Source organism: Aulonocara stuartgranti (genome assembly GCF_965226115.1).
Source record: "Aulonocara stuartgranti genome assembly, chromosome: 9".
NCBI classification, from domain to species: Eukaryota; Metazoa; Chordata; class Actinopteri; order Cichliformes; family Cichlidae; genus Aulonocara; species Aulonocara stuartgranti.
The window spans coordinates 35,307,323-35,328,024 of record NC_138960.1 but is presented as its reverse complement, the minus strand read 5'-3'; the positions used below and the strand labels follow the sequence as shown (position 1 = coordinate 35,328,024).

The 20,702-nt window shown below is 39.8% G+C and overlaps 1 protein-coding gene and 1 long non-coding RNA gene across 2 annotated transcripts; one reads left to right on the top strand and one right to left on the bottom strand.

The window, feature by feature from the left end:
- Positions 1 to 871: 871 nt before the first annotated feature.
- Positions 872 to 7,413, bottom strand: LOC309713657 (uncharacterized protein). The gene is made up of 14 exons (XM_082545453.1): positions 7,251 to 7,413; positions 6,514 to 6,719; positions 6,223 to 6,366; positions 5,234 to 5,372; positions 4,467 to 5,154; positions 3,982 to 4,123; positions 3,714 to 3,857; positions 3,569 to 3,631; positions 3,273 to 3,331; positions 2,762 to 2,943; positions 2,275 to 2,675; positions 1,902 to 2,001; positions 1,523 to 1,718; positions 872 to 1,430 (listed from the first exon to the last, which is right to left on the bottom strand). The coding sequence occupies exons 1-14, from the start codon at positions 7,371 to 7,373 to the stop codon at positions 1,288 to 1,290; spliced, it is 2,730 nt and encodes a 909-aa protein (XP_082401579.1). The 5' UTR covers positions 7,374 to 7,413; the 3' UTR covers positions 872 to 1,287.
- An 8,220-nt stretch (positions 7,414 to 15,633) lies between these two features.
- LOC309714806 lies at positions 15,634 to 17,169 on the top strand. Its single transcript, XR_014279037.1, has 3 exons — positions 15,634 to 15,717; positions 16,131 to 16,216; positions 16,399 to 17,169. It is a non-coding gene; the product is annotated as an uncharacterized lncRNA (long non-coding RNA).
- Positions 17,170 to 20,702: the final 3,533 nt, after the last annotated feature.

Below are 20,702 nucleotides of genomic sequence, written 5' to 3'. Positions count from 1 at the left end.
ACGGCTGTTCCAATTCATTTTCATCTCAGTTCTTCAGTTTTGTTTTGTTTTAAATGTCATTCAAAATTTGAAGATTAGGATTGTGAGCTTTTCCTCGGTTGAACAAGGACAAATCCAAGAAATAAAAAATGTTCCTGAAGAAAACTGAACGTTTGATGGCAAATATGAGGAGAGAAACTCTCAAAACACAGAAAGTTAAAGGTTGAAATCGATTTCCAGAATAAAGATGAAGGTGGTGTCTGACCGATGTGCGCTGAGGTTCAGGAACAACGCTGACATTAACCAGGCACAATAAATGTTTCAGTTGGTTGTCATTCAGCACATTTATGTTTTACATCATTCAGTGAAATACTCTCTTTTTTCTTCAGGCCGACTGCACGCCTGCGACAGCATGATGACGGCACGCTGCACGATTTAAGTTTGGCTGTTTTCTTCATAAATACCAGCAGGGCTCAAATAGAAATGTGTTTTATTTGAACGCAACCTTCAACTTTTTGTTTTTATTGCACGCAGAAAATTGTAGTTTTCTCTGCAGCAGCCCATTGATTTCATAAACGCAGCACACTATACTTTTTAACACACATGCAGTGTTTCCCTCATTTTACATGTCAGGGCGGGAGCCACAAAAAACGGCTTCTTGAGCATTTCAGGTTGCCTGGTAACCAGCTGATGAAGAGCACTGATTAGCACTTTATTGCCGATTCACGTGTAAACATACAGGCTAATGAAATGCAGTGGCTGATGCAACACTTTAACTGAGGAAAGGAGCTTCTCAGGCATTTGAAAGCACAGCAGAGAATGAAAGAAAAGCACTAACACGTGAGAGCGCCTTTAATGATTTTTATTGAAGAAAAGTTCATAATAACCGCTTTAATGTTGGTGTCAAATTTACTCAAATGTGCATAGAAATGATTATAGAGGAGCACACATCAACAGTAACACTTTCTGTGAATCACACTCTAACATATAAAAAGAAAAGCTGCTGTAAAGCTGCACGACTGAACAACAAGCCAAAGATTCATCTTTCAAAGTCTGTTTTATGTCTGTTTTCTCTTAAAGCTGGCAAACACAAACACAGCTGTAACAGCTGGGACTGTGCCCTACATCATAAAGCTAATTGAGGTGACTGTTGTTGTGAGTTCACGCTACACAAATGAAGCTGAATTATAAAGAATTAAATTCATGATTGATTTAAACATGAGCAGATACACAAACACCGAAACTGACAGCAAAATGAGGTTCATTGAAAAGTAATGCAGGAACTGGTATTCTGATTACACTGCTGTCTTAATTTTCACTCGAGGCCAAACGCTGGTATTTGACCTTTGACATTTTGGCCCTGTACAGGAGCACTCCACAGATCATGGCAACAGCAGCAAGAAGACATCCAGCGATGAAGACCAGGTTCAGGTTCAGGTTCAGGTTGTTCCCTGAAGACCACAATAGAACCTCAGCATTGTTCACACTTTAGTGAAAGTCAAACAAAGAAGCTAATGTTAAGAAGCACTTTGTGTTTCCATACCTGCACTCATGCTGGTGTCTGCTGACCTCTTCAAGCGCAGAGGACCCTGGGAAACGAAGTGCGCTGCAGTCTGGATGGCAGAGTCCCTCTTTCGGCGGTGGGAGTGGTGGTGATGGTTTGAGTTGATGCATCCCTGTGAGCACCTGCTGTTGGGATTCCCTGCTTCACACATCATTACTGAACAGCTGATGTATACCTGAGTGAAACAGGACACACTGTCAGTATATCAGCAGATGTACAGTTGCCCCCTCTAGTGGAACAAGAGCAGAGCTGCAGTCAAACCTTTGCTTCTCCGTCCCAGCCAAGGAGAAAACACAAATTGGGCATATTTATTAGTGCTTTTAGAAATTGTAGCTTCTAGATATCTACAGTTCTTTACCTGATCGTGCAAACCGATGAACTTGAAGGCCTCGATGCAGAATCTAAACTGTCTCTTGTTGTCGGTCTCATGGATCATCACAGTTGGGTCCACGGGGCACCTAATCAGAGCCGAGCACAAAGACGACACAGCTGCTGTAACTCCATGTCTTACAATCAAAGCTGCTACAGAAGCAGAGACATCACAGGGTTTCTACAGCATTTCAGAATCAAAGAAAAGAGAAAACTTTGGTAAAACTCTGGGTTTCCTTCTTTTCTTTTATATATTGATCCAATGGTGGGTTTTCGTATCAAACTTGGCCAAATTATCAAATGTTGAGGTAACTGATGTGCCGTAAATAATATACACTTCACTTCCTTCAGCACATGCGTACCCGTCTTCAATGATGGAGTAGGTTGGCTGGTAATTGGGGTTGTCGTACGGTGAGGCTCTGCAGGACTCCACAAACATCTCGGTGTCGTTGACTATGGAGGACGCATCTATCTCCATGTAAATCTTCTGCCCTACGTCGTACTCCAGAGGGTACGAACTGGGATCAATGATGCTTCTGAACTGGTTGTCGGGGTAAAACTCAAACTGGTAGGTGAACGTGCCGAAGCCTTTATCAAACACTTCCACCATCGTCCTGTGTGCTGTGAAGCCCAGTGACACGTTCCCCTTTTTGGGGTACTGACAGTAGAACTCTACTTCCAGGTTATGTTTCCTGGTGATCAGAGCTCCGCTGTCATCCACTGTGGTGATTTCATTCTTGAAAATGAGATGTTCCTCGTCTTCCTGCAGAGTCAAACATCACTCTGTCAGTCCTCGTTCTGATATCTAAACCAACAACAACAGAATAGATACAAAGGAGCTCTGGTTACCTCGATCTGAGTGCCACAAGCATTGAGAGGGATGACGCCGATGATGTGAGTGCTGTTGGAGTATCTCTCCAGGCTGCAGAGGGTGTTGCTGGGCTCACTGAGACGCAGGTGATCCTCACGGAGGGACGATTTCTCCACCTCGACTCTCATTTCAGACTCAGTGCAGATCACGTTGGTTTTAACTGAAACAAGTTAAAAACATATAAAATATGTTATGATGTAAGAAAACATACAGACTTAGAATTTACCTTATGATACCCATTCAAAGGACTCTTCATTAAGCTAAACCTAATGCAATCCAACACAACAGATTTAAAGATTTACAATTTCAGTTTATTTTAATGTTGCCAGAAATATGTCAAAATCCTCCAACTCCAATTGTCAAAAAGTTATAAAACTATAAAACGAATTCAGTGAAGAAAATAGAAAATATGTCACATATTTGAACACACACAGCACCTTATAAAATAAAATGCACACATTTTGGTATCAAAGACAACTTTAGACTCACTTTCCTCTGTTCCAACTTTCAAGATGACACACCTCATCTCGGACTGATAGACGCCGGACCTGAAGAGACAGAACGATGATAAGTTGACTTAATGTGTGACTTAAATAATTTTCCTTTTTATTATTTCTTCAAATACTCTTGAAATTGTAAAGCTTAAGGTCAAATGAGGAGAGCTTCATTTTATAATTTGTTCATAGTGGCATTATTTATTCCAAAAGCACATTTATTTAAACTTCTCACACCTAGACAGAAAATCCATTTTTTTAAAGCACTAAAAACAACAAAAAGTCACTTACTGTGAAGTCGGGGTGCCGTGGTTATGAGAGTGGGTATTGCCTGGAAAACTGGTCACTGCTGACCTGAAAAACCCACAAAGAGTCCAATCATGACTTTGCTCTCCCAAACTATTTCTGTGTTTAAAGGAATGAAACCGAGGCTAACCCTGTCGCCGATTCAACAGCAAAGCACACTGGGAAATAATCTCCCAGATCGCTGGAGAACGGCGTCCACCGAAGCACAAACTCATTATGTGTGGTTCTGTGCTTGGTCATATTCATTGGCCCGCTCATGATGATATCTTGTATTCTGTAAGAAAACCACAGAAGGAAACAAGGATTAGCTCATTAATGCTGAGCTGAGCTTTCCTGCTGAAGTGATAATAATGCTTCGCTGCCATCAGGCCTCCTTAATCAAGCTTTGTCTCACTCACGCTGCATATGAAGCCTGTGCTTTGATTCTGATCTCCACCTCTTTGTTGACCTCTGCATGAATGCGCTGTCCGTGTGCAGGTGTTGGGTGCACAAACTGGGGCAAGTATAGTCCCTCCTGGCATGAAGGAGCAGGTGGATCCACTGGAGTACAGTTAGAGTAGTAACAAATAAGCATCCATTACCAAACAGGAAGAAGCAGCTGTCTGCATAGCAAAAGTTTAAGGCTTTAAACAAACACGTGAAGTGGAGTTTGGTTCTTGGGCTGCTGAAGAATTCAGTGCAAACAGGTAAAACTAATATTAAGTTTTTAAGATAAACTGTGCGTCACATGAGTAAATAGGTCTGCTGCAATCAGCTGTTTCTACCACAGTTACCACTGTCTTCATGTGCAGAGTCATGAAAGCAGCAACATGCTGAGAACGGAGCAGAGCGGAGTGTGCTGCATCATCACATCATCAAACACTGAGACAACAATGGGCCTTACCAAGGAAAGAGAACTGCAACGGTAGTTTACTGAGGGGAGGAGAGGTCGCCTGCAGCGGTCTGCCCGTAGTCCACCACCATGGTGTGGTAGTGCGGGCTGTTGTAGTTGTAGTGTGCGCAGCTGTAGTTGTAGTAGGAGCGACTGTAGTTGTCCACCACCACCATGATGTGGTAGTGGGGGCTGTTGTAGTTGTAGTGGGAGCGGCTGTTGTAGTTGTAGTGGGCGCAGCTGTAGTTGTAGTGGGCGCAGCTGTAGTTGTAGTAGGAGCGACTGTAGTTGTCCACCACCACCATGATGTGGTAGTGGGGGCTGTTGTAGTTGTAGTGGGAGCGGCTGTTGTAGTTGTAGTGGGCGCAGCTGTAGTTGTAGTAGGAGCAGCTGTAGTTGTAGTAGGAGCGGCTGTAGTTGTCCACCACCACCATGATGTGGTAGTGGGGGGGTATGTAGTTGTAGTAGGAGCGGCTGTAGTTGTCCACCACCACCATGATGTGGTAGTGGGGGGGTATGTAGTTGTTGGATACATGGTGGCAGATCGTTTCCTTCTTGCGGACAGAGGAGACCTGGAGGACTGGGATCCATCGGAGTATCTCAGACTGATGTGTCCTTGTGGGAAATCCTCCACCACCAACTCAAATGAATTCACTAACGGGTCAGCATTAGTGTATTGGTAATGTAACGTGCAGGAGTCCTGACAGTGGGACATTTTGGAGTTAAAAGGGAAAAACCACAAGTGAGTTATTGTACAGTGCATTAGAACATCAGCTAACCTGGTCTAAGTGGAAGCCTGAATGTTGGGTGCAGCCGTAGCACTCTGCACTTCCTGGATTTCCATATCTGCATCTGACTTTGTCTCCATCAGGATCAAAGGACATCAGCTTGTATGTCCGTGGGCAGTTTTCAGGAACTCTTTAATAAACACATTAACAAAGTCTCTCTCAGTGTCTCACACAGTAACATGAACCATTCACTGGTATGATTGTCTTGTATAGAAAATTGATCAAAAAGGTAAAAAGAAAAATATGTTTAATGACAGAGCTGAAGGAAAAATAGACTTAAAAATAAATCTAAATGAAAGAAGTAATTATACAGCAACTGGTAGAGTTCTCACTGTAAATTAAATTAACCCTTTACAAGTGCTTTTTAAATGACTGTAACTCCGACGTCGTTTACGCTAGAGGGAAAATGCAACGGTTTCAGTCCAATCACAAGTAAAAATTGATGACGCACGAGCAGAGAGGTGGGTGTGGAGAAGCAGCAACGCCCCCAATAAGGCCTGGAGATTTACAAAACTGAGTGGCCCGGCTCAAAAACGTTTTGCACATATTTTAAATGTGTGCAAAAAGTGCTATGCTAAATATCATATTTAGCATTGTTGATATTGAAAATCGATGTTGTGTTACATTTTGTTAAATATGCGTTTACAGTTAACTATAAATCTGAAAAAACAAAGTTCGTTTTTAATTTTTTATACTGTTGTTCCGTTGTCATAACGATACAATAATGTAAAATGATAAGGTTGTTCTGAAAAGGGGGCAAAAGCATTCACTTATAGATTTCACAGCCAAAATTACCAAATAAGTCCTGGCTGCTTAAATGATGCTTGGTCAGTAAGTATAATCTTTTAATTTGACTGCTGGTTGATAAAAACAAATGAGCGTGTTGTTTCCCTTTTTGAGAGAAGCAGGTTTTGCTGACATTTTGAAATTCAGATTTCAGTTCAGAGGCTAATAGTTTAAATCAGTTTCAGGAAGCTTACCTGAGGAAAGGTAGGATGGCAACTTCTGGTGCTCTGTTTGGTTTTCCAGTGTCGGATCTTTCTCCCAAATCCACAAGAGTGTTCAAGTACCATGAATGGCCCCAGTAAGAGGTACGTGTGGGGATCCAGCAGCAGCTGGCTGCCCTGGTTTGTTTGGAAATAACGAAGTAAGTCACTAAACAGGAAGTTATATAATGAATAAGATGACTTCAACTCAGTAACTGTAACCAATAGTCACACATAATAAAGCACATCAACAACATCTTCATACTTTAAATGAAAAATGCTCACCGCATTTCAAAAGGTCTGTTGCTCTGGACGACCCGCGTGGTGACGGTTTCAGTTTCACACCATTGTCTGTTATAGAGTGGAGCACTGGTGCTGCTGTCCAGTGTGCCTCTCTGACTTGTGGAGGTGTAGCCACAGTATCCACTGGAACAATACCAGCCGAGGGAGTAGTAACATCCATCATAGGTGTCCCTGTCCCGAATTTGAACCTATAGCAAATATCATATAATCAACTCAGTCAGATTCTCACCAGTTATTTCAGTTTTACTCCACGTTATCAGTATGAAGAAGGTTCTGTATCTGCGTTTGATCATGTGATCACAATTTTAACACAATCAATAACAAATGTAGGTCATGGAAGCCACGTCTGCAGCCATTGATTAGTCAAGGCACTCTGGATTTAGAGGTGAAGAAAGTGAAACACAATAATAATCATCTTCATCATCATCATAATTATTATTATTATTGTGTTTTTCATAATATTTTCATTGATGAACATTTATTAGTTGTTCTCAATAGTTTAAAAAAATAAAGTTTAGTATTTGTTTAAACTTTAATAAAAGACAAAGTGTTTAAAAATGCATGCATAAGTTAAGAAGCAAAAATTAAGGAATTCAAGGAAAAGGCTGAAAAGTGAAAGTTTATTCTATCAGAATAATCAGACCTGCCACAGTCGGGACAACAGCTTCACTTATTATCTGTCATTAACATTAAGTACAGTTAAACGTTGTATATCTCACATTAAAAGAGCCATCAGGGTTTCTTCCTTTGTAGGTGTAGGTCGTGGTTCCCCCAAAGTAATGAGAAGCAGACACCAGTGAGACCAGGAGCAGCTGAAGCAGGAGCATCAGTGTGGACGCCATGATCCTCCAAACCCAACTCTGTCTCCAGAGATGCTGCTCACATCCACCTGCAGCATCTTTATATACGAAGCAGGGCACAGTCCTGCCAAGTCTAGTGGCATGCACGCTATGTGAGAGAACAATAGGAGCTGCAAAACTGGTCTGAGCAGGAAAACACACCTGTTTAAAAAAAAATATATACTGTAAATGAGTAAATGAAACCTAACTTATCTGATTCCTGGCACACAGACCGTGTTATTGTTATCCTGTAAACACAGGGTTACGCCTGAAAACCAGTTTAATCCACGTGATAGTTTCTACTTTGATTCTTTTAAAGACAGTTTTAAAATCTGACAGTACTTCAATTCAATTCAATTCAATTTTATTTATATAGCGCCAAATCACAACAAAAGTCGCTTCATAGATACAGAGAAAAACCCAACAATCATATGACCCCCTATGAGCAGCACTTTGGCGACAGTGGGAAGGAAAAACTCCCTTTTAACAGGAAGAAACCTCCAGCAGAACCAGGCTCAGGGAGGGGCGGGGCCATCTGCTGCGACCGGTTGGGGTGAGAGAAGGAAGACAGGATAAAGACATGCTGTGGAAGAGAGACAGAGGTTAATAACAGATATGATTCAATGCAGAGAGGTCTGTTAACACATAGTGAGTGAGAAAGGTGACTGGAAAGGAAAAACTCAATGCATCATGGGAATCCCCGGCAGCCTACATCTATTGCAGCATAACTAAGGGAGGATTCAGGGTCACCTGGTCCAGCCCTAACTATATGCTTTAGCAAAAAGGAAAGTTTGAAGCCTAATATTGAAAGTAGAGATAGTGTCTGTCTCCTGAATCCAAACTGGAAGCTGGTTCCACAGAAGAGGGGCCTGAAAACTGAAGGCTCTGCCTCCCATTCTACTTTTAAATACTCTAGGAACAACAAGTAGGCCTGCAGTGCGAGAGCGAAGTGCTCTAATAGGGTGATATGGTACAGGAGAAATCTGCTCTCTCTTTCTAGTCCCTGTCAGGACTCTTGCTGCAGCATTTTGGATCAGCTGAAGGCTTTTCAGGGAGTTTTTAGGACTTCCTGATAATAATGAATTACAGTCGTCCAGCCTGGAAGTAATAAATGCATGAACTAGTTTTTCAGCGTCACTCTGAGACAGGATATTTCTAACTTTAGAGATGTTGCACAAATGGAAGAAAGCAGTCTTACATATTTGTTTAATATGTGCATTGAAGGACATGTCCTGGTCAAAAATGACTCCAAGGTTCCTCACAGCGTTACTGGAGGCCAAGGTAATGCCATCCAGAGTAAGAATCTGGTTAGATACCATATTTCTAAGATTTTCAGGGCCGAGTACAATAACCTCAGTTTGATCTGAATTAAGAAGCAGAAAGTTAGCGGCCATCCAGGTCTTTATGTCTTTAGGACATTCCTGCAGTTTAACTCATTGGTGTGTGTTATCTGGCTTCATGGACAGATAGAGCTGGGTGTCATCTGCATAGCAGTGTAAATGTATGCTATGTCTTCTAATGATGCTGCCTAAGGGAAGCATGTATAATGTAAACAGAATTGGTCCTAGCACTGAACCCTGTGGAACTCCATAATTAACCTCAGTGTGTGAAGAGGACTCTCCATTTACATGCACAAATTGGAGTCTATTAGATAGATATGATACAAACCACTGCAGTGCAGTACCTGTAATACCTACAGCATGTTCTAATCGCTCTAATAGGATATTATGATCAACAGTATCGAACGCTGCACTGAGGTCTAGCAGGACAAGCACAGAGATGAGTCCACTGTCAGAGGCCATAAGAAGATCATTTGTAACCTTCACTAAAGCTGTTTCTGTGCTGTGATGAGCTCTGAAACCTGACTGAAACTCTTCAAATAAACCTCTGCAGATGATCTGTTAGCTGTTTGACAACTACTCTTTCAAGGATTTTTGATATAAAGGAAGGTTGGAGATTGGCCTATAATTAGCTAAGACTGCTGGGTCTAGAGATGCTTTTTGAGTAAAGGTTTAACTACAGCCAGCTTGAAGGCCTGTGGTACATAGCTGATTATTAGAGATAGGTTGATCATATTTAAGATCGAAGCATTAATTAATGGCAGGACTTCTTTGAGCAGTTTTGTAGGAATGGGGTCTAAAAGACATGTTGATGGTTTGGAGGAAGTAATTATTGAAGCTAACTCAGAAAGATCAATTGGAGAAAAAGAGTCTAACTTAACATCAATGGTACTAAGAGTAGCTGTAGATAATATTACATCTGTGGGATGATTATTGGTAATTTTTTCTCTAATGATAAAAATTTTATTTGTGAAGAAGTTCATGAAGTCATTACTAGTTAACGTTAAAGGGATGGTTGGCTCAAAAGAGCTCTGACTGTTTGTCAGCCTGGCTACAGAGCTGAAGAGAAACCTGGGGTTGTTCTTATTTTCTTCAATCAGTGATGAATAGTAAGATGTTCTGGCTTTGCGGAGGGCTTTCTTATAAAGCAGCAAACTATTTCTCCAGGCTAAATGATGATCCTCTAGATTTGTGACACGCCATTTCCTCTCCAGATTACGAGTCATCTGCTTTAGGCTACGTGTTTGAGAATTATACCACGGAGTCAGGTACTTCTGATTAGAGACCTTAGTTTTCACAGGAGCTACAGTATCCAGAGTCGTACGTAGTGAGGAGGTGAAATTATTAACAAGATAATCGACCTCTGTTGGGGTAGCGTTCAGATAGCTGCTCTGCTCTGTGTTGGTACAGGGCATTGAAGATGATAACAGTGGGTGGATTATATTCTTAAACTTAGTTACAGCGCTTTCAGAAAGACATCTACTTTGATAAAGTCTACTCTCCACTGCTGTGTAATCAATTATTGTAAAAGTAAATGTTATCAGGAAATGATCAGACAGGAGAGGGTTTTCAGGAAACACTGTTAAATGTTCAGTTTCTATGCCATATGTTAAAACAAGATCTAGAGTGTGATTAAAGTGGTGGGTGGGTTCTTTTACATTTTGAGAGAAACCAATTGAGTCTAATAACAGATTAAATGCCATGTTGAGGCTGTCATTTTTAGCATCTACATGGATGTTAAAATCACCCACAATAATTATTTTATCTGAGCTCAGAACTAAATCAGATATAAAGTCTGAGAAATCAGACAGAAACTCTGTGTAAGGCCCAGGTGGGCGATAGATGATAACAAGTAAGACTGGTTTCTGAGTTTCACAGCTGGGGTGGACAATGTTAAGCATCAGGCTTTCAAATGAACTAAAAGTCTGTCTGGGTCTTTCATTAATTAATAGGCTGGTGTGAAAAATTGCTGCCACACCTCCCCCTCGGCCTGTGCTTCGAGATTTCTGGTAGTTAGAATGACTCGGGGGTGTTGATTCATTTAAACTAACATAATCATCCTGCTGCAACCAGGTTTCTGTAAGGCAGAGTAAATCAATTTGTTGATCAATTATTAAGTCATGTACTAACAGAGACTTGGAGGAGAGAGACCTAATATTTAATAATCCACATTTCACTGTGTTACTCTTTGGTTCAGATGTGGATACTGTATTGGTCTTTCTTTGTGATTGTTTATGTTTAAGTTGTTTGTTGCTGGTTTTTAGTTTGTTTTTTGTCTTTTTGGAAGCTGACACAGTCTCTATGGAGATGGGTTTTTGGGGGGGTAGCAAATTCACGTACTTAAATTCACATAAACAGTACATGTTTACAACAAAGAATTATATTTAGATTCTGTCAAATCACACATATAACTGCAAGCCTGCATTTCATTCGTAACACTTCTTTCAAGAAAAAGTTGAAAAGTTCACTTTCAGAATTTTCTCACATCACACCAGGTTTTAGTGCAGCACAAATACATGTATTTTTACATTACAGACTCACATCACTGGAGTGTGAGGATAATAAATCAGCTATTCTGATTTACATTTTCCTTTTCAGAGCATGTCCAGAGTGGGTTCGCTCTTTTTTTCATTTTAATTTAGAGTTTTGTCTCATTCTTTGGTTTCTTTTACATAAATAAACGAGAGAACAAAGAACAATAACCCCAGAATTAAACTGACACTACATAATTCAATAGTAATAGGTGCAGTATTTTGGCCCAGTTATTAGCGCTGCAGAGGCCTTCTGTGTAGTTTGGATGTTCTCCATGTGCTTGAAAATGTAAAGCTAAAGACATGTGCGTTCTCAGACATTTAATAATTTGGTTTGATCAGTCAAATGGCCTTCAGGTAAACAACACGGCTCTTTTTTTGCAACTCTTTCGATCACACAATGCTCTGTGCAAACAAAGCAGAGGTATTTTGCTTTTTGTTTGCAGTTGCACTGCATAGTTTTAGTTTCATTTTTCAATCATATGCATACATGTAGAACAGTTTAAAATCAGATGATCAAAATACAGGGTGGCGCACAGCCCAGCTTCTAAACAAAGAGGGAACAGGGTCTTAATGTAAAAAGAAATGATAAAATTAGCAAATAAAAGAAACACCTGGTGGAATATTTAATAATTAATATTTAAGATGCCTTAGAAAGTGTTTTAATGTTTGGTTTAAGTTAGTACATTAATACATTAATAACCTTTAATGCTGGGACCAAAAATGAATGCGAACAGAGGCTCTGCCCAGTTTAATTTTCTCAGCTTGTCCTGTCTACTGCCTTCATGCGGGAGCTGTCTAGGCTTCTCACTTTTACCTGCTCCATGTCTCCATCCAATCTCTTACTTCACCCACTTCATTATTCATCATTCATGGTTTGCCAGCAAATTCTTATAACCGTTGGACCGTCTCAGTTCCACACAGCATGTTCAAGTGCCACCCACAGCAAAGGTCACACCGGATCTGGTTTTCCTTCCAGTCTGAGCTACTTCCTGTTCCTCTGCCTAGGTCGTATACTAACTGTACCATCACATACAGGGATATGAAGCCTGCCTGAGCACTGGCCGGTGTTGATACAGCTTTTTTTTTATTGTGTCACAGTACATATTCTTATATTTTTAGATGACAGGATTTCATGTGTATCAAACTCACATTATTGCAGTGTGAGGATAATAGTCAGAGTTATTCTGATTTGCATTTTCATGGGTTCTTAAAAACTGTTAAACTGTTTGCTCTTTTGTTTTACAATTTTAAATTAAATGTTTTACATTTAGAGTTTGGTCTCTGAATTTTTGTGTCTTTCACATAGATACACAACAGAATAAAGAATCAGCGAGTCCAGATGGACAATGACCTCAGGATAAAACACTGTGCTTTGTGAAGGTGACTAACTTACAGTCATGTGGATGTAATAGTAATAGGTGTAGAATCCTGGCTCAGTAATTAGCTCTGCCTCACAGCATTTCAGTCTCTGCAGCGCCTTTCTATGTTTGTAAGTTCTCCGTGGGGATTTTATTTCAGTTTTTAGATTTTTTATTGTGATATCAGTTGTCAGACATTTAATAGTTTTGTTTCTTCAGTCAAATGGCATTCAGAAAAACAGCACGGCTCTTTTTGGCACCGCTTCATTGCACAATGGTGCCGTGCAAACAAAGCAGAGGTATTTCGCTTTTTGTTCCTCTCTTTGTCTCACTAGAATATCGTATGTTTTTCCAAGAAGTTGCTATAAATGGTGAACTCATGCACCTCCCCTTCAGGTGCCCTTGACCTCTGCTACAAAGGCCTGGACTTCTCTCATTCTCCCCACAAGCGTGCATTTCAGTCCTCGTTTTCCTCTCCTCCAAGTCAAGCCAAATGTTCCAGCTGCAGCTTGAACCACAAACAGTAGCGGAGTGCGATACTGCATATTTTGGCATTGATCCAATACCAAGTAAATACGGGCCAGTATCGCTGGTACCAATACCCATACTTTTCAATAAACAATAAATTTTCATGACCTTAAGTGTTTTTTGTGATGTTTCCTTTTTTATCATTCCATCCATCCATCCGTCTTCTTCTGCTTTATCCAGGGTCGGGTCGCGGGGGCAGCAGCCTAAGCAGAGAGGCCCAGACCTCCCTCTCCCCAGCCACCTCCTCCAGCTTATCCGGGGGAACACCAAGGCGTTCCCAGGCCAGCCGAGAGATATAATCTCTCCAGCGTGTCCTGGGTCTGCCCCGGGGCCTCCTCCCGGTGGGACATGCCTGGAACACCTCACCCAGGAGGCACCCAGGGGGCATCCTTGTGCCTGAACCACCTCAGCTGGCTCCTTTCGATGTGGAGCAGCAGCGGCTCTACTCTGAGCCCCTCCCGGATGGCAGAAACTCTCACCCTATCTCTAAGGGAGAGAAATATCCTGTCTCAGAGTGACGCTGAAAAACTAGTTCATGCATTTATTACTTCCAGGCTGGACGACTGTAATTCATTATTATCAGGATGTCCTAAAAACTCCCTGAAAAGCCTTCAGCTAATCCAAAATGCTGCAGCAAGAGTCCTGACAGGGACTAGAAAGAGAGAGCAGATTTCTCCTGTTTTGGCTTCCTGTTAAATCCAGAATTCAAAATCCTGCTCCTCACATACAAGGTCTTAAATAATCAGGCCCCATCTTATCTTAATGACCTTGTAGTACCATATCACCCTGTTAGAGCACTTCGCTCTCGCTCTGCAGGCCTACTTGTTGTTCCTAGAGTATTTAAAAGTAGAATGGGAGGCAGAGCCTTCAGTTTTCAGGCCCCTCTTCTGTGGAACCAGCTTCCAGTTTGGATTCAGGAGACAGACACTATCTCTACTTTTAAGATTAGGCTTCAAACTTTCCTTTTTGCTAAAGCATATAGTTAGGGCTGGACCAGGTGACCCTGAATCCTCCCTTAGTTATGCTGTAATAGACGTAGGCTGCCGTGGATTACCATGATGCATTGAGTTTTTCCTTTCCAGTCACCTTCCTCACTCACTATGTGCACTCAAAAAAAAAATCAACTAGGGCATGTGTTTGATTAGCAAAGCAGTAATATGTTTACATTGCATGAAGAAATCATTTTTATGGGTATTAAATGATTCATTGTTTTTTGTTGAATATGAGTCAAAGAAAATTCTGATGAGTTAAATTCATTCATGGCAGTCCAATGAGAATGAGGTCCATCAAACCAACGACTACGATAGTGTCATGCATTGCGCATGCTCCACGCCCACCAGATGAGTCCGTTGAGACGCTAACGAGCGCACGTGGAGTTCCTCCTTTGGTATACTTGACAGTAAGGTAAGTTGCTCACATATCTCTTCATATATTTATTTAGGTTAGGAGTGTGAGAGATAAATACTATTTGTTAAATGTTTTACCCATGTAGTGTGGTAACTTAGAGGAGCTTTATATATCAGGGAGTGTGTGGAGCCAAACTGTCACAATAATTGCATGTGCATTTTCTTTTTGTTTTGAATTCAGAATGATTCAGGTGGATCTTTGTTCGGGTCCTAGTTTCTCTGCTCTCTGGTGCTCTTCATTAAGGCTGACTAACAGTCTTCACATTTCACAGTATGTAGATATTAACACAAATTCATCAAGAGTAATAATTTTATTTTAATTAAATAATTTCTCTCCTCAGAAATATGTCGCAAAATAAAGCCACATTCCCATGCTCTGAGATTCTTACACCTCCTCAACAATAACAGTAAGTTTCATATGTTTGACTTATTATTATTATTATTATTATTATTATTATTATTATTAGCAGTAGTAGTAGTATTGTTGTTGTTATTATTAATCTGTTTTTTTCTTTGGTTTTTGGCATCATGTTCATGTTTTTCAGATTGACAAGGAACTCCTGCACATATTGACAGTACCACTGCTATCCACATTCTTTTCTGAGCTAGATGATGGAGATCTTTAGAGGCAAAGGTGGAGGGCTGGAAGAAAAATGAGACACATCATGGGGACCATCTCCAAGGTGTGTGCTAAAATGGTTAGACCTGTGTTTAAGAACTTTTTATGCCCATAACATGCCAATTTTATGAGCAAAAATATCTATACATATGGTAGGCAAAAGTCCTAAGTTGTTTTCATATTGTTATTGTCATGGTCCGGAGTCTGTGACTCCGTGTTTATGTTTAGTTCATTGGTATTCTGTGGTTTTGGGTACCTTGGGTGTTTGTACTCTTCTGTTTCATGGTTCATGTTCTTATGTTCTGTGTCCCCCAGTCTGTGTTAAGTTGGTGTGTTATGTCATTACGTGTATGTGTTTCCTATTTTACTTTGAAGGTCCGTGTCTGTTCTCAGTGTGTTCAGTTTACTTTTCCCCTGTCTCATCAGGTCGGATTACTCCCAGCTTATCCTTCTGTGTATTTTAACCTCGTGTCTGCCTCTGTTAGTTGCTGGTTCGTCTGCGTTATTCCCCTCCGTCATTCTGTGTTTATTCCTCCGGCTTCCTGGGCATTCTCCCTGCAAGGTACCCTCGTTCGTGTTCTGGCTTTGTGTTTAGTTTTAGTTTTCTCAGTTTAGAGTTTTTACCGTTCTGTTTCTCGCCACCCTTTTTTGTTGTACTTCACCTGTTGTTAATAAAGCTCACCCTCCACTTAAGCAGTCTGCATCTTGGGTCCGTTATTAATCCACACGGCCTGCCTCGGCACCCCGTGACAGTTATACAAATTATATAAGCGTCAGTCTTATATTAGTTGATGAAGTCGCATGGCTAATCTTGATCAAAATAAAGAGACAAACCTGTTTGGTTGCCTCATTTTGTGTCTGATTTTGTTGAGATAGATGAGTACTTGCCTTTTGGTCTTTCCAAACAAAGTATTCCTTTTTCGAACTGCTGCCTAAAAGCTAAATATTGTCATTATGGATTCCCTTTTTCCCTAGGATGACACAATACATGCAAGACGAGCATCCATCCTGAAGTCCTTGTGTAACTACAAGACTGCGACAAACTTGTGAAGGAATATACGGTGAGTTACATTCACAAGGTGTTCTGTGTTATGTAATTTAATGCAGGGGTAATTTTGATATATGAAACAGCAAAATGTGACACCCTGTACAACTAAAACATATTGTCATTTTTCCTTGTTTTGTTTAATGTCAAATTTAAACATATCAGCATTTTTTTCCTTTCTTTTTTTTGCATATCTAGACTCATTATATTTCACATCACAGAACACTGAGGCCACGCTGAAGCCATGGAACAAACTGTGATGGGAGTGTATGTCCTACAGCAGGAGGGTGTGGAGCCTGGAGATGACCCAGAGAACATCGGTGTCAGGATTGGAGGTGTGGAGATTCTCACTGGTTTGAGGAGCATTGCAATTGCTTGTGCTCTTTTATTTGGACTGATATACTGCCTGAACCTAAGCTACCCACCGGAGCTCAAATGCATTTTTGAAGTCTTGCAAAAGATTATCATGAAGCTGGATGGGCAGAGGTTTCAGATTCAGGGAAGCCAGATATTTTTCCATATTTCTGCAATGCAAATTTGTGTTTAGGGTTAGGGTTCAAAATTGTAAGTTATAAAATGTTCATAAGGACTTTGTGGTTTGCTCAGTGGACATTAGACAAAGATTGTTAGTTCATAAGTTAAAGTCTCATACACTTGCAGTTTAAACACTGATTTGTGCAAGATGGGCAATTGTTACAAAGGAAATGTACCCACAGGTTTTCCCAAATTGTTTGAGTGGAGCAGTTGTTCTCAAACTTATTAAATGTTTTCTCCACACGTTAAACAGACTAAAGTTACCATTAATGGATACAGCCTGATTACATGGAGCACTAATGGATGTATGCAAGAAACATAGTAATGCTGAATGTTAAATTGTGTTAAAATTCATGCTTTTGCTTGCAATGCATATTTTACTACATTTTACCAGAGTTGCTTTGGGGATATTATTCTTTGTTGGCAAACTATTCTACAGACTATTTTTTTCTTTCAGTCAGCATGTCTTGATTGTTCTGTGGTCTCCTACATGCGTTTCTGTTAAAGAATGATTCTAAATGTACCCGTTATTTACTCAGCTAGTGAGCTCAGTGATCTATTAGCTTTGAGCCACTCCAAATGTGGGCGCATTTTTTTTTTTTTTTTAACTTCCTATGAAGGTAGCTAATAAGGTTAGTATGAGACGGTTGAAGGGGAGAAAGCTGGGCTGAGCTGAGATCCTGCCAACTGTTTTAAGAATGTCCAAGCAAAATAAAAGAGTTGGTTTTGCAAGTTATGGTTTATGTACGTTTCATTAATTGAGTTAAAAGTAATGTTTCCATGAGCAATACAAACACTAACTGAAACACAATTGGTGTGAGTACCACAGACATACATTACATTTGTTAATTCAACAAGATTAACATTGGTGTAACAAACAAATATTTACTAGTTCATGTAACAAGACTGACTTTTGACGTGCCAAAGTGTTCAAACAATATAACATGAATTGGTACAAACATGTTAACTGAATAAAAGTCAAATTAATTGAATGTTAATGTGAATATTATGTTATACTTACAAACATATATCATGTTGAAGCAACAAAATCAAGATGGATTAATATGACATGATTTGCTTAGATGGAATATAAGTGGGAGGATAAAATTATGTTCAACCAATGAATTATTTGAGTGTTAACAGACCTCTCTGCATTGAATCATATCTGTTATTAACCTCTGTCTCTCTTCCACAGCATGTCTTTATCCTGTCTTCCTTCTCTCACCTCAACCAATCACAGCAGATGGCCCCGCCCCTCCCTGAGCCTGGTTCTGCTGGAGGTTTCTTCCTGTTAAAAGGGAGTTTTTCCTTCCCACTGTCGCCAAAGTGCTTGCTCATAGGGGGTCATATGATTGTTGGGTTTTTCTCTGTATCTATTATTGTACGGTCTACTGTACAATACAAAGCACCTTGAGGCAACTGTGGTTGTGATTTGGCGCTGTGTAAATAAAATTGAATTTAATTGAATTATTATTATTCATTAAATGTAAGGTTACACCTGAAAAAACAGTCCTTTAAAGACAGTTTTGAAGTCTCACAGTACTTAAATTCACATTAACAGTATATGTTTACAACAAAGAATCGTATTAAGATTCATTCAGTATATTCAGATGCAAACATATTCTGACAGAATCTTAACAGAAGAGAACTGTTAGGTTTTATCACTACAATCACTTAAAGCTTGTATGAATGCCATATGATGTCCTAAATCTTCCTGTACTTTACAATGCTTTTACAAAACTTTACATTTTTACAATTGATATTTGTAAATGTTTTCTATTCAGACAGAATTTATGCCCCAGGTCTTCAAATGATGTGATATCAAAGTCTGGAGGTTACAGATCTTAAACTGTGTCCAGTTGGACAGTGAATGCAGACTCATGTGCAGACAGATGTCCAATGAAGCGATCTTGTTTTTAAGGGAAAACAGAATCCATAAAACATAGAAGCTCGTGGGGGAAACACAGGGAGGTAGGAACTACAGAAAAAGGAAAAACATGTGAAGAGAACAGACATGACTAAGGACTCTGGGGAGATAAAGAGCGTGCTCCTATATTCCATTTCGCTGAGAGACATGATGTGAAGTACCTGCATGGCTGCCATAATAAATTCTAAATCCTAAAGAAAGGAGAATCAGTGTTGTCGCTGCATGAAGAGCACAGATTTATGTAAAGATTATGATCTGCATCAGTTATTGAAGTTTGCTTTTGTTTGTATAATTAAATCTATAAGGTTCACTGTTGTATTGCAGTCTTCAGGATTATCATGAATCAATGTTGACAGCTGGAAACGGGTAATGGATGGAGGAAATTTTACCTAAATAAGATGGATTTTATAGGCTATGATATCAATTTATTAACCAGGGGAAATTATCGTGATGTTGCAATGACAGGGTGATCTACTAAGAGGGCGCTTTCATTTATTTACAAAAACACAGTCGGTTCACTTTAGTAAAAATCAGCGTTCTGCTCAGAGCAGCTCAAATTATTCTCTCTCTGTTACTACAAACTGCTCTGCTGTATAAAACTGAACTCCATGTGGAACAGCTGACATGCACAATGTGCACAAAATGTTATTTACCGTCAGATCACAGATGTCCCAGTTACTGTTGGACCATGTGGGTAAATGTGTGCATCGCGTTTCATTGTGCACATTACTGATCTAATTCTGTTAATAGCTGGATTTTAACAGTTAACAGTCAAAGTTTTACAGCACAATGGTGCTGTGCAAACAAAGCTGAGGTGTTTTACTTTTCGTTTCTCTCTTACTCTTACCAGAATACTATTTGTTTTTCTAAACCATTGCTATAGTTCACTTCAACTTGTTCAGCTGGGGCAGTGGCACGACATAGTTTCAGATAAAAGCAGTGAGAGAGCAATAGGCTGGGTGGACCCTGGGCATGTGACCAGTCCACCACAGGCTAATCGCTTCATAATAAAAACACGTCATAGCTTTCATTGTTTAGATTTCATGCAGAACAACCTTTGAAAACAGGACAGTCTGTGAAGCTCTGAATGATTTCTGAAGTGAAAAGTTGTTATTTTGAAGGAGAACTGTCCTCAAATCAAAAACTTCAAAGTAAAGTACTGCAAAACTGTACACACTGTACTGGTGTGTTATTTGTACTATACAGAAAAAAATGCTGAGGATTATGCATGAACTTTGCTATTGGTTAAATCTGTGTTTATCACTGCATGGCGTACCTTTCTGGAAAGTAGTGAAGACTATGAAAACAAATTTTCTTTAGCTTTTTTACAATTCTAACATATATTTTATCTATGAAATACAGTCACATTTTCTCTTTGTTCATTTCTTGAGTCTGGGTCAGAGTTTAAAGGTAAATTCAAGACAAACTAGATGCTTCATTGAACCTGTGAGAAAATGAAGAACAAGTCTTTACGTTGACAAAAGATCTTTGTTTCTTTTCAGTGCATTCATCACGGAGATTTGAAGTCTGCTGAGCTCTTTCAGCCTTTAAATACAAAGCATCAGGTAACACTGTTGTTCTAAGTGTTCACTTCATCACTGTCAGATGTGTCAACAAGGAAGTATCTGCTTACATACCGCTGTGGCTTTAACAGTGATTTAGTGTGTGTTTTGAAAGCCACAAGACATCTCAACATCTGTTAGGCTGGGTGAGGCCGAGTGCTTCTGCTTAAGCACCAGAGAGGGAAAGTGAAAGAGTCTATCGTTCATCTAATAATACATGTTTTCTTATGTTTAGAAATATAATTTAAAATTAAGATAGATGAAAAGATAAAAAGAAGGATTCATTTTAAAAAAGGAGGAAGCAGGAACCACAGTGTAAGATGTAAGATGAGATTTAAGAGTAAGGTCAGGCTGTAAGAAAAAAAATCACATAACGACCTACATTCCTCTTTATAAAGATCTGAATTGGTGTCACGTTGAAGGCAGTTTCATGTAAAACAATGCCTGTATAATGTATAATTTTCCACTTTCTTTATTGA